This window comes from Carlito syrichta, unplaced genomic scaffold, assembly GCF_000164805.1.
Source record: "Carlito syrichta isolate Samal-C Ts95f unplaced genomic scaffold, Tarsius_syrichta-2.0.1 Scaffold302358, whole genome shotgun sequence".
Taxonomy (NCBI): Eukaryota; Metazoa; Chordata; class Mammalia; order Primates; family Tarsiidae; genus Carlito; species Carlito syrichta.
Genome location: NW_007246454.1, coordinates 573,724 through 586,028, shown reverse-complemented (window position 1 = coordinate 586,028; position 12,305 = coordinate 573,724). Strand labels below are relative to the sequence as shown.

Sequence of the window (12,305 nt, the reverse complement as noted above, 5' to 3'; positions counted from 1 at the left end):
GGCCACTGCACTCCAGTCTGGGCGACAGAGTGAGACTCCAACTCAAAAAAAAAAATGCTAGGTGTGTAGTCAGGCAAGGTAGCTCACGCCTGTCATCCCAGCATTTTGGGAGGTGGAGACGAGAGGATCGCTTGAGTCCAGGGGTTTTAGACCAGCCTGGGCAACTCAGCAAGACCTAGTCTCTATAATAAAAAAAAAAGTAGCTGGGCGTGGCAGTATACACCTATAGTTCCAGCAACTTGGAAGACTACTCTATTATAGAGATAAGGTCTCACCATATTGGCCAGGCTGGTCTTAAGCCCCTGGACTCAGGCAGTCCTCTCGCCTCGGCCTCCCAAAGTGCTGGGATGACGGGCGAGCCTCTGTGCCGGCCACAACGTGGTCAGTCACAACATGGTAGTTTTATTCTCTTGTTAAGTCCTCAATTGCCTGTCCCCTGCATGGAACTCTCTTAACTCTTTCTCTGGATCCTCACGAGGCTGACTTATCCTCTAGGGACCGTGTGTGTTCTGGCCAACAGCACTGGCTGGATGTTCCTTTTTATTTTTTTTGAGTTGGAGTCTCACTCTGTCACCCAGGCTGGAGTGCAGTGGCATGCTCACGTCAACCTGTTGGCCTCCAGCAACCCTTTCACTGCAGCCTTCCAAGGATCTTGGAACTACAGGCATGCACTACCATGTCCAGCTAATTTTTTTAAAAAACTTTATTTATGGTAGAGACGAGGTCTTACCAAGTTGCCCGGGCTTGTCTCGAACCCATGGGCTCAGGTAATCCCCTCACCTCGGCCTCCCAAAGTGTTGGGATGACAGGCTGAGCCACTGAGCCTGACCCTTTTTTTGTTTTTTTTTTTTTGAGTCAGAAACTCACTCTGTCGCCCAGGCTTGAGGGCAGTGGTATGCTCATGGCCACCATCGCCTTGACCTTCCACCTCAGCCTTCCAAGTAGCTATAACTATAGGCGTGCGCCACCACACCCAGATAATTTTTTATATTTACTGCAGAGACTTGGACTCGTCGAATTGCCCAGGCTGGTCTTGAACCCCTGGACTCAGGCAGTCCTCTTGCCTTGGCCTCTCCAAAAGCTGGGATTACAGGCGTGAGCCACCGTGTCCAGCCAGATGTTCTTCGTCTGGATTATTGTTGCTGTGAAACTTTTAATTTTGAGGTGATGGCAGATTCACACGCAGTTTTAGGCATGCAGAAAGATCCCTTACCCAGTTTCCCCAGATATGGCCGTCTTCAGAACCGCAGCATCACCTCATGCCTCGGACGTTGGTGTGACTCGGTGAAGAGACAGGACATTCCCACCCCCACAGGAACCGCACGACCCTCTCATAGCCACCCCCACCCCTCAGCCGCGGGTGACACTGGTCTCGTTTCTGGCGTTCACTCGTCACCTCTGTGAGCGTGTCATTTTAAGAGTGTGACGTCAGTGGAACCATCCAGCATGCGTCTTCTGGCCCCGGTTTGTTTGTTTGTTTTTCTTGAGTCGGAGGCTCACTCTGTTGCCCAGACTGGAGGGCAGCGGCCGCTCCCGGCCCCCGCAGCCTCGACCTGCTGGGCCCCGGCGATCCTTCCGCCTCAGCCTTCCGAGTAGCCGGAATTACAGGCATGGGCTACCACGCCCGGCTGATTTTTAGATTTATTGTAGAGATGAGGTCTCGCTGCCCAGGCGGGTCTCGAATCCGCAGGCTCAGGCCATCCACCCACCTCAGCCTCCCAAGGCGCGGGATTACAGGCTGAGCCACCGAGCCCGGCTTGGACACAGCTTTTTCCACTCAGTACGGTCCTCAGAGATTCATCCAAACTGTTGCTTGTATCAGTACTAACTTCCTTTTTATGGCTGAGGGGTATTCCATGGAATGTATGTACCAAACTATTTTCTGTTGCAGGACATCTGGGTTGTTGCTCTATTATTGTTATTTTTGTGAGTCGGGGTCTTACTCTGTGCGGTGGCACAATCATGGCTCACAACAACCTGAACCTCTTGGACTCAGGAGATCCTTCCACCTCAGCCTCTCAAGTGGCTGGGACTACAGCGGCACACCACCACGCCCGGCTAATTCTTTGTAGAGGCGAAATCTCACTATGTTGCCTAGACTGATCTTGCACTCCAGGGCTCCTGCCTCGGCCTCCCAAAGTGCTGAGTTTGTAGGCGTGAGCCACTGCATGCAGCCTATATATATATATTTTTTTGAGTTGGAGTCTCTGTCGCCCAGACTGGAGTGCAGTGGCCGCTCCCGGCCACTGCAGCCTCGACCTGCTGGGCTCCGGCGATCCTTCCGCCTCTGCCTTCCAAGTACCTGGAACTACAGGTGTGTGCTACCACACCCGGCTGATTTTTTTGATTTATTGTAGAGATGAGGTCTCGCCAAGTTGCCCAGGTGGGTCTCGAACCCGCGGGTTCAGGCAATCCACTCACCTCAGCCTCCCAAAGCGCTGGGATTACAGGCTGAGCCGCCAAACCTGGCTCTGTATTTTTTTTATTTTGAATATTTATTTACTTTGTTAATAGATTTTATACTTACAAGTTCAGAGGCACAAAAAGGCACCTAATGTGTGTTCCTCTCCCATCTGTGCCTCACGATTCCGCCTAGATAGGGAAACGCAGTTGTGATTTTCTTGGGTGTTCTCCAGATTCCCCTCTGCCCCCAAGCTGAAAGCAGTTCAGTGAACACTCACGCACTTGATACTTAAGTCTTGGCTTTGCTTCTCGGCTTTCTTGCCTCAGTTTCCTTATCTGTAAAATGGGGATAACAGTACCTTCCTCGTGGATTATTATGGGGATCTAAGACACGTGCTAACTCAACGAGTGCTTACCAAGCGACAATGGTTACCAGGCGCTGTCTTAGGCACAGGGAATACAGCAGAGAACAAAACACCAAGCTTCTGTTCTGGGAGCGGGCGCGGCAGTAAACACGGGTGAGGAAGCGCCTCAGTGTGGGAGAGCAAGCAGGATGGGGGACACTGGCTCCCGCGGTGACGCTGGCAGGGGTGGCAGGGACGGGAGGGGGCAAGGACACCTCACGGGGAGGGGCAGCTGGTGCTCAGGAAACCAAGGACGCCACAGGCGCCTGGGGGTGTCCTGGACACGGGCGATACCGGACCTTCATGTTGAGAGAGCTCAGAAGCACTTGGTTTGGAGCCAAGAAATGAGACGGTGTGGCTTCAGTTGCACTTGTTTGTTCATCTACATTTGGTTTCAAAAAAATGGGGCGGGTTGTTTGCACACGGCTCAGAAATGAGAGTGTAATGCGGGAAGGATGGGAGTAAGGCTGTGCCCGCCACTCTCCTCGGCCACTGAGATCCTGGGCCTCATGCATGCTTGAGATATATATATATATTTTTTTTTTTTTTTGAGTCAGAGTCTGTGTCGCCCAGGCTCACAGCCACTGCAGCCTTGACCTGCTGGGCTCAGGCGGTCCTCCTGTCTTCCAAGTGGCTGGAACTACAGGCACATGCCACCATGCCCGGCTAATTATTTTTTGGATTTATTTTAGAGACAAGATCTCACCAAGTTGCCCAGGCTGGTCTTGAACCCTGGACTCAGACAGTCCTCTCACTTCAGCTTCCCAAAGTGAGACACTGTGCCTGGCCTTAAAATATTTTATACGTGTTATTTATTTATTTATTTTTGAGTTGGAGTCTCACTCTGTTGCCCAGACTGGAGTGCAGTGGCCACTCCTGGCCACCGCAGCCTAGACCTGCTGGGCTCTGGCAATCCTTCCGCCTCAGCCTTCCAAGTAGCTGGAACCACAGGCATGTGCTACCACGCCTGGCTAGTTTTGATTTATTGTAGAGACGAGGTCTTGCCAAGTTGCCCAGGCGAGTCTTGAACCCATGGTCTCAGGCAATCCACTCGACTCGGCTGGGATTACAGGCTGAGCCACCGAGCCCGGCCATGTGTGCTATTCTATACGTTTTAGGAGATGATGGCAAAATCAATCTGTAGAAATAGGGTTCTTGAGCCAGGTGTGGCAGCTCATGCCTAATCCTGGCACTTTGGGAGGCCAAGGCAGGAGGAAGATTGCTTGAACCCAGGAGTTTGAGACCAGCCTGGGCAACACAGCAAGACCTCATCTCTACAGAAAAACAAAAAATGAGCTAGGCACGGTGGTACACACACCCGTAGTCTCAGCTACATGGGAGGCTGAGGTGGGAGGCTCTCCTGAGCCCAGGAGGTTGAGGCTGCTGTAAGCCATGATCGTGTCACAGCACTCCAGCCCGGGCGAGAGTGAGACTCCGACTCAAGGAAGAAAAAAAAGTTAAACATGACCAAGGAGGGGTCTTGCCAGGTCAGCATGGTGGGAAATGGGCAGGGGTGGGTGCTAAGAATCTCCGCTGTGAGGAGGGACCGAGGACACGGAGGACTGGGAGGACAGTGGCCGTGGCCTCGTGGCATTGGGAATCCATCTGGGCCATCAGGCATGGCTGGGCAGGCAGGGTCTGCATGGGCTGCCGGACGATCACAGACAGCCAAAGCCTTGGGGACCATGGGCGTGGGAATGAGGTGAGACGCTGAGGTCCCCAGGGCAGAGAATGGAGAGACCAGCCTGTGCGTGGCGAGGGAGTTCCCGGGCATTGAGGTCGGAGTCATGGGGGTGGCCGGGAGCCAGGCCTGAGATGAGGTTACGGCACAATCGGCGCAACAGAGGCAGCCGGGCCTTTCTCGGGGGCCCTAGGAAGGTCACTGGGGCAGCACTGAGGGGCCAGGACACCCTGTCCCCTTCGCAACGGTGGCTGGAAGAGGGGGGTGATTGGGAAAGAGGGCCTTGCGGCCAAGCTGGTGACAGCCGGCGGGAAGCTGGGACATTCAGAGCAGAGGGGAGCTTGCTGTTCTCAGGGTCAAGTGGGTCGCAGTCTGGGCAGGGGGAGATGGTGCAGAGCAGGTGTCCGTGAAGAGCGTCCGCGTGGAGAGCGGCGCTGGGCCTGGGGGGCACCATGGGGAGCAGGTGACCTCGAGAAGGCCAGGGCCTGGGCACACGTGCGGGCAGGGGCCCGGGGCAGGGGCACGACGGTGACTCGGGTGTCGTCCACTCGGGGCCCCTCCAAGGGCGTCTCGCAGCCCCTGCTGCCCTTCCCCCACGGTCACGCCACCGGCTGGAGGCCTGGGTGCCGGCTCCCACCCCGGGAGGCTGGGGACACTGGGCTGCGATGTTGTGACGGCTGTGTTCTGGTCGCTCGACACGCATTCCTCTTGGGCCGCACTTTGAGCCAGTGCTCAGCCGGCACACTTTTGGTGCTGGGAACGGCTTGGACACAAGGAAAGCCCCCTCTCAGGCACCGAGGTTTTCGGGGTGCAGAGCCCTCAGGCTCCTGTCACTCTGGGGGTGCTGCACTGCGGATGGCTCCGGCATCGGTGTGGCGCCCCTGGGATGCAGGCGCCGAACCCCTCTGTGTCCTGGCTGGCAACTCCTCGAGTCTGTCACCCGAGTTGAGTGACTTCGCGGCCAATAGGAGACATCTCAAGTTAACAGACTGGGGAGGAGGAGCAGGGGGACGTCTGGGCCACAGGGAGGAGCAGGGGGACACCCTGCTGTCCTCTCGTTCCGGCCACACCTGATGAAGCAGGTTGTTCAGTGGAGTCTCCCTCCCTCCTGTCTCCATCTGGCCTGGGGACTCTTGCTGGCCAACCCTGGCGTGACCTGTTGCACCCATTTTCTTTCAGGTTGCGATTGTTGTGTTAGGAAACAAAATTGACCTTTCTGAGCAGAGGCAAGTGGACGCGGAAGTGGCCCAGCAGTGGGCGAGAAGCGAGAAAGTGCGACTGTGGGAGGTGACCGTCACCGACCGGAAGACGCTGATCGAGCCGTTCACACTGCTGGCCAGTAAGCTCTCCCAGCCCCAGAGCAAATCCAGCTTCCCCCTGCCCGGGAGGAAAAACAAGGGGAACTCCAGCTCGGAGAACTGAGTGGCAGCTTCCCTCCTGCATGGCCGCCGCCTCTCCATGTCCGTGAAGATGGAGCAGGATGAGCCGTTACAATGTCGAATCGACTTTGGGTCCTCAGGGAATCCCCAAGGAAGTCATTTAACCACTTTGGAGGTCATCATTCAGTTACTTGGGCTAGACTCATTATTGCCTGATACCAAGTAACATATTCTCATTGTTTGAAAGCTGTCCCTGAAGTAAGCACTGTTTGTTATTTATGTTGTGCAGTAGAATAAAGCTGGGGCAGTGTACAGCCCTCCAGCTGCCTTGGAAGCTGTCATCTTCTGTGTAACTTCATGCAAATGTCTTATGCAAACTTGTTTTAGACGTTCATTCAGCACCTCAAATCCAGGATTATAAAAGTGACATCTTCTGGGTCCAAGTTGGACCAAAGACACTGAACACACAGGGCCAGGCGTGGTGGCTCACGCCTATAACCCCAGCATTTTGGGAGGTGGAGGAGAGAGGATTGCCTGAGCTCAGGGGTTCGAGACCAGCCTGGGCAACTTGGCGAGACCACATTTCTACAATAAGTCAAAAAATTAGCCGGGCATGGTGGCACGTACCTGTAGTTCCAGCTACTTGGAAGGCTGAGGTGGAAGGATTGCCCGCACCCAGCAGCCCGAGACTGTGATGGCTGTGCGCGTGCCACTGCACTCATCTGGGCAACAGAGTGAGACTCCGACCCCCCGAAAACCAAAAAACACTTAATTTGGGCACTAAGTTAACTTTTATCTCATGGACTTTGCTGAGTAGACCAAAACTCTTGACTTGGTTTTGCTCGAGTTCAGCTTAGCATGGCCCGAGGTGCCCAGTGGGACAAGCAGAATCATCACTCAAGGCCTTTTTCCTTAGCCAGACCTGCTGATACGCAGACGAGGGGTATGCTGCTTTCTTCCTTCTGAAAATGGGTAAGCACTTTTTCCAGAAGGAGTACTGGATCTTCTGGAACTGTGTCCTGTACCGTGTGCAACAAAACGTATCCTAAAAATGCTGGGCACCGGTGGTCTTCACGTGAGATGCTGGGATTGTGCTGTGGGTCTCTGAAGACGCTGGCAGGATCTGAGCAATGTCTGTATTTAGCAAGGTGACGTTATTATAACTGCTTTTGAGTTGGAGTTTCACTCTGTTGCCCGAGGCTGGAGTGCAGTGGCATGCTCATGGCTACCGCAGCCTCAGCCTTCCTTTCAGCTGGGACGACAGGTGTGCACCACCACACCCAGCTAATTTTTTGATTTATTACAGAGATGAAGTCTCACCAAGTTGCCCAGGCTGGTCTCAAACCCCTGGGCTCAGGCAGTCCTCTAGCTCCACCTCCCAAAGTGCTGGGATTATGCACCCAGTCCCTGTAACTAAGAAGGCAGGAAGTAAGCTGCTTAGTGGTTTCACCTGTCAAAGCAGTTAACGGTTTGATTTAAATGTAAAATCTGAAATAAGCTATTCAGCAAAGAACATATTAAAACATCAAGTAAATTGTAAGATCTTGAACGGGATACTTTCAAACTCAAGTGGCTCATTCATTGAGTGTAATCCAAGAACTATGTAGAGAAGATAATACAAATCCTTTAACATTTCTCATCTTTTTTTGGTGAAAAAAATTGTCACTCAATGTCATCCCCCTGCTGCATTCTCCCTAGTTATTGAGTACCGATCTTCTAGCTTCGTTCCCTATGACACAGATGAAGTTTCTTTCATAATTATCTTTAAATATGATATTGCCCTGCAGTTTTTGTTTTTTACTAATGCAACTTAATCCGTGTTAGTACACACAAATGCTATACTGAACGCATGTGCACCTGGGTGAGTTTCTCTGGAGGAGACAGAGAATGAACTGGGGGTCGCCGGGTGTGTATGCCTCAGTGCCCTCGAGGGTGGCTGTACCCATTTACCCCTGACAGAACCATCTCTCATGTCCTTGTTATCCAGCATCTGCAAGTCAGAAAATGCTTTCCTTTTTTTTTCTTAGAAGGCGGAGGAGGAAGGATCACCTGATCCCAGCAGGTAGAAAATGCTTTTAAAGAGAGGAAGCAGGGTTCATCTTGAAACCAAGATGGTTCTGTTAGTTAACCTTTTCGAAGACCTCAAAACCTACTGTTGTATAATGTACCAATCCTACCATAGGTAAATGGCACGTATTTGTTATGCATTCTTTTATAGGTTGCTTTATTTTAATTTTTTGAGTTGGGGGTCTCACTCTGTTGCCCAGGCTGGAGTGCAGTGGTACCCTCAAGGCCACTCCAGCGTCGAACTGCTGGGCTAAGGCAATCCTTCTGCCGCTGTCAGCCTTCCAAGTAGCTGGAACTATAGGTGCACTACCCGCCTGGTTAATTTTTTGATTTCTTGTAGAGATGAGGTCTTGCCAAGCTGTCCAGGCTGGTCTTGACCCATGGGCTCAGGCAATCCTCTCGCCTCGGCCTCCCAAAGTGCTGGGATTATAGGCTTGAGCCACCGCACCCCGCCTATAGGTTGCTTTAAATGCAAAGATCTATTACTTCTACGAGAAAGAAAGCACACGAACCCAGCAGCGTTAGGTGGTTGTTTTTAATATTGTTTATTAGCACAGTAACAAATGCAGACTGAAGTCGTCCACAACATAGACCCAATCCACTGAGCGACTCCTATTCCACGCCTTACAGTTAACAGCTTAAGGTATTTCACTACAGGCTCCCACAAGTCCTGATTCAAACCTTTACTCTTAACAATAAAGAAGGTCGGCATATAAAATAAAATACATTAACTACTCATTTCCTATATGGTGTCTCACAGCCACGTGTCCATTTTATATATATGAGATGACAGTCTCTAAAACTCTGTTAAATATCAATGCTCTCTTCCAGGAAGGGAAAACAAATTCCATTTTTTTAAAACAAAGTATATAGTCTTGGGGGACCTGACATCAATGGCCATGTGTGTAACCTGTACAAAATTAAGCTGTTTTAAATGGACAGACTACAAGCGACTGAACCCCAAATATCTAAAGGTACATTCTTCTCTGTACTACGTTTCAGCTAATATCGCAGAACTGAGGACAGTTTTCAAAGTTGCAGTGACCAATTCTGTCTACTGTAGCAAGATACCTTAAGTTACAACAAAATCTTAGGAAATAAGACTGAATAATATCTGTTATAGAAATACCCTACTCTTTACCGACGCCCACCCTCCCCCGCCCCTTCAAAATCATAAGCAGCTCTCTTCTGTGACAGACAAATAGCGCAGGACCTGGGAGCCGGCTTATGTGGCGTATCTCTTGGTCCACTGTCTGGCCATTCTGTCATGTTCTGCTCTGTTGGTCATGTACTGCGTGGCGATGCTCCCCACCAAGGGGTCAGCTGGAAGAAAAGCAGACAGGTTACTTTGGAGACAGGAAAAGTAAACTTCAGCAGACACGCTTGTGACCTCTTGGGTAGAAAGGTACAAAGTCTGTGTGATCAAACCATCCTTGAAACACCACTCCATTGTTCTGGGTGTCTTTCCTTCACAATTTTAAAAAACAAAAAATGGGGTGGGACTCGAGATTGTTCTCAGAAGAACACGCTTGGGCGTCATTCCTGCCTGGCCATGTCTCCTTCCGTTTCTCTCCCGGCAGCACCACCTGATTGGAGTTTCTTGGCTCCTGCGTGTCAACAGACACTGGAATGTTCAGCCTCCCAACTGCAATGAACGTCAGCTGCACTCCTCTGACCTTGAATTCAGTGGCACCAGTGACAACCCTGAACACCCCAGGTCTCAGCTCCAGCCACGTGACGCTGTTTGACTAGAAAGAGCGGGCCACCAGGTTAAAGTTAAGGGCTCCTTAATAACTACGTGTATATTTGATTCATCTAGGAAAATTTTTAAAAATAAAGTTCCAACAAAATGACAAATCAGCAGGCGCTAGGCATTTAGCAGAGAAATGCCATCTTCAAAAGTGAGAACCGTCCTCAGTGAGCAGCTCGGGGCAAGTGCTGGGGCCCGGCAGGCTCAGGTGAGGGTGGCGGGCAGGGCCTCGGCAGGTGGAGGTCTGCAGGTGGTTTTACAACAACTGTGCGGAAAGTGCAACAAGGAAAAACACAAAAACACAGGAGTGACTGAGACGGTCAAGATCCCAGGCAAACGTGTGTCTTCAGTTGAAGACCCCTGTCCCTAGGACACATCAAGTAATGGTGAATTTGCCACATGTTCAGCTGGTGAACTGAACTTCTCTTGATTAAAACTTTCTTTGAAAAGTACATTAGTTTGTTTGTTTGTTTGCTTTGTTTTTGAGTCTAAGTCTCACTCTGTCGCCCAGGCTGGAGTGCCATGGCACGCTCACAGCCACCACAGCCTCAACCTACTGGGCTCAGGTGATCCTTCCGCCTCAGCCTTCCAAGTAACTGGACCCACAAGTGCATGCCACCATGCATGGCTAATTTTTTGATTTACTGTAGAGACGAGGTCTCAACCAAGTTGCCCAGGTAGTCTCAAACCCCTGAGCTCAGGCAATCCTCTCACCTCGGCCTCCCAAAGTGCTGAGTTAACAGGCGTGAGCCATCAAGCCCGGCAATTATTTTGTAGAGATGGGTGGGGCTCACTATGTTGACCAGGCTGGTCTTGAACCTCTGGCCTCAAGTGATCCTCTCATCTCAGCCTTCCAAAGTGCTGGGATTAGAGATGTCAGCCACTGCACCCGGCCTTTTTTTTTTTTTTGAGTCAGAGTCTCACTCTGTCACCTAGACTGGAGTGCAGTGGCATATCTTGTACCCGTGGGCTCAGGCAATCCTCTCACATCTGCCTCCCAAAGTGCTGGGATTACAGGCTTGAGCCACCACATCCAGCTAAAAAAAGCATTAGTTTTTACTTTTACAAGGTTGTGGAAAAATTTTTTTTAAAAATTAGTTTTGTCCTTCAGAAGCTCTGAGAAAAACAAAAGCTCTCTTTAGAAAACCTTAGTTTGTATGGAAAACCAATATTCTCCAGGTGCGGAAGGACCACTCCACTCCCTTACTCACCAGGGTTGCAGTCTGTGAGCAGCGAGCAGATGGAGAGGAGGACTTTAGAGATGGTGAGGGCCGGGCTCCAGTTATCTTTCAAGATGTCCAAGCAGATCACGCCTTGGCTGTTAATGTTACAGTGGTAGATTCTTGTCCGAAATGTCACCTGAAACAAGGTAGCATCAAACAACGTTCAAACACAAACCAACCTCTTACTGCGTTTTTTTTTCTTTTTTTGAGTTGGAGTCTTACTCCGTCGCCCAGGCTGGAGTGCCACCCCAGCGTCGACCTGCTGAGCTCAGGCAATCCTTCTGCCTCAGCCTTCCAAGTAGCCAGAACTACTGGTGCATGCTGCCGCGCCCGGCTGATTTTTGATTCATTGTGAAGACCAGGTCTCGCCAAGTTGCCGGGGCTGGTCTCGAACCCGTGGGCTCAGTCAATCCACTCACCTCGGCCTTCCAAAGTGCTGGGATGACAGGCTGAGCCACCGAGCCTGGCCTCTTACTACATTTTAAACTACATGACCCTAACTAAAAACAAACTACTCCCCGATACTTAGTTTATAAAAAGGTGAATAAAACAACAGTTTGAACTAAAGCTGACAAGATTGGTAAAAAGAGTTGAATAAATTTGATTAGAAAGTGTTCACTGGCACCATCTCAGGGGCTGTCAGTTTCATCTTGGAAAAAAGAATGCCCGCTGACAAGAGTGAGGTAAGTTCAACACCTCCTGATCCTTCAGCAATTCGTCTTAAATATTAACGCTTCCAAGTTTGAGCAGCTAATTGTTTGCTGACCTCTTGTGTTAGCTGGTAGGACTACACTGCCTCAAAGGAAGCTCGGAGTGAGCTTTCAAATATTCAGAATCACAAAGACCTCTTAAAGACCCAAGTACAGCCGGGAGCGCTAAATCTAACACATTTGAACATGCAGAGCACACTTCCTCGGGTTACCTGGGCCTCCCCTGGCAGAGACCATTCTAGGAGTGAGTACTTTGTTTTGATGGTGCTTAAAATTGTGCTATGTGTAGGTTGTCAGCAACCTGGAATTAATCCCCTATTTTCCAACCTATAGAAAAAAGTTCCCGAACAGTCAAAAGTGGTGTCAGACAGGCTGAGTGCAGTAGCTCACACCTGTAATCCCAGCACTTTGGAAGGCGGAGGTGAGAGGATTGCCTGAGTTCAGGGGTTCGAGACCAGCCTGGGCAACTTGGCGAGACCTCATGTCTACAATAAACCAAAATATTTGCCAGGCGTGGTGGCGCTCACCTGTGGTTCCAGCTACTTGGAAGGCTGAGGCAGAAGGATCGCCTGAACCCAGTAGGTTGAGGCTGGGGTGGCCATGAGCATGCCACTGCACTCCAGCCTGGGCAACAAAGTGAGACGCTGACTCAAAAAAAAAAAAAGGACCCAACTACAAAAGAATGGGA

At 50.9% G+C, this 12,305-nt stretch overlaps 2 protein-coding genes across 4 annotated transcripts in view; one reads left to right on the top strand and one right to left on the bottom strand.

The window, feature by feature from the left end:
• Positions 1-6,208, top strand: part of NKIRAS1 (NFKB inhibitor interacting Ras like 1) — a 7,103-nt gene extending 895 nt beyond the window's left edge. Inside the window, exon 3 of one of the 2 annotated variants that reach the window (XM_021711554.1) lies at positions 5,665-6,208. In XM_021711554.1, coding sequence (XP_021567229.1) covers positions 5,665-5,910 — 246 coding nt within the window. In that variant the 3' untranslated portion in view covers positions 5,911-6,208. The remainder of the gene's footprint in view (positions 1-5,664) is intronic. The other variant, XM_008056441.1, reaches the window with a different exon arrangement.
• Positions 6,209-8,455: 2,247 nt separating this feature from the next.
• The window catches only part of UBE2E1 (ubiquitin conjugating enzyme E2 E1), a 66,346-nt gene continuing 62,496 nt past the window's right edge, over positions 8,456-12,305 (bottom strand). For both annotated transcript variants that reach the window (XM_008056440.2, XM_021711552.1), the window contains 2 exons: positions 10,896-11,043; positions 8,456-9,257 (listed from right to left, as the gene is read on the bottom strand). In XM_008056440.2, coding sequence (XP_008054631.1) covers positions 9,160-9,257; positions 10,896-11,043 — 246 coding nt within the window. In that variant the 3' untranslated portion in view covers positions 8,456-9,159. The remainder of the gene's footprint in view (positions 9,258-10,895; positions 11,044-12,305) is intronic.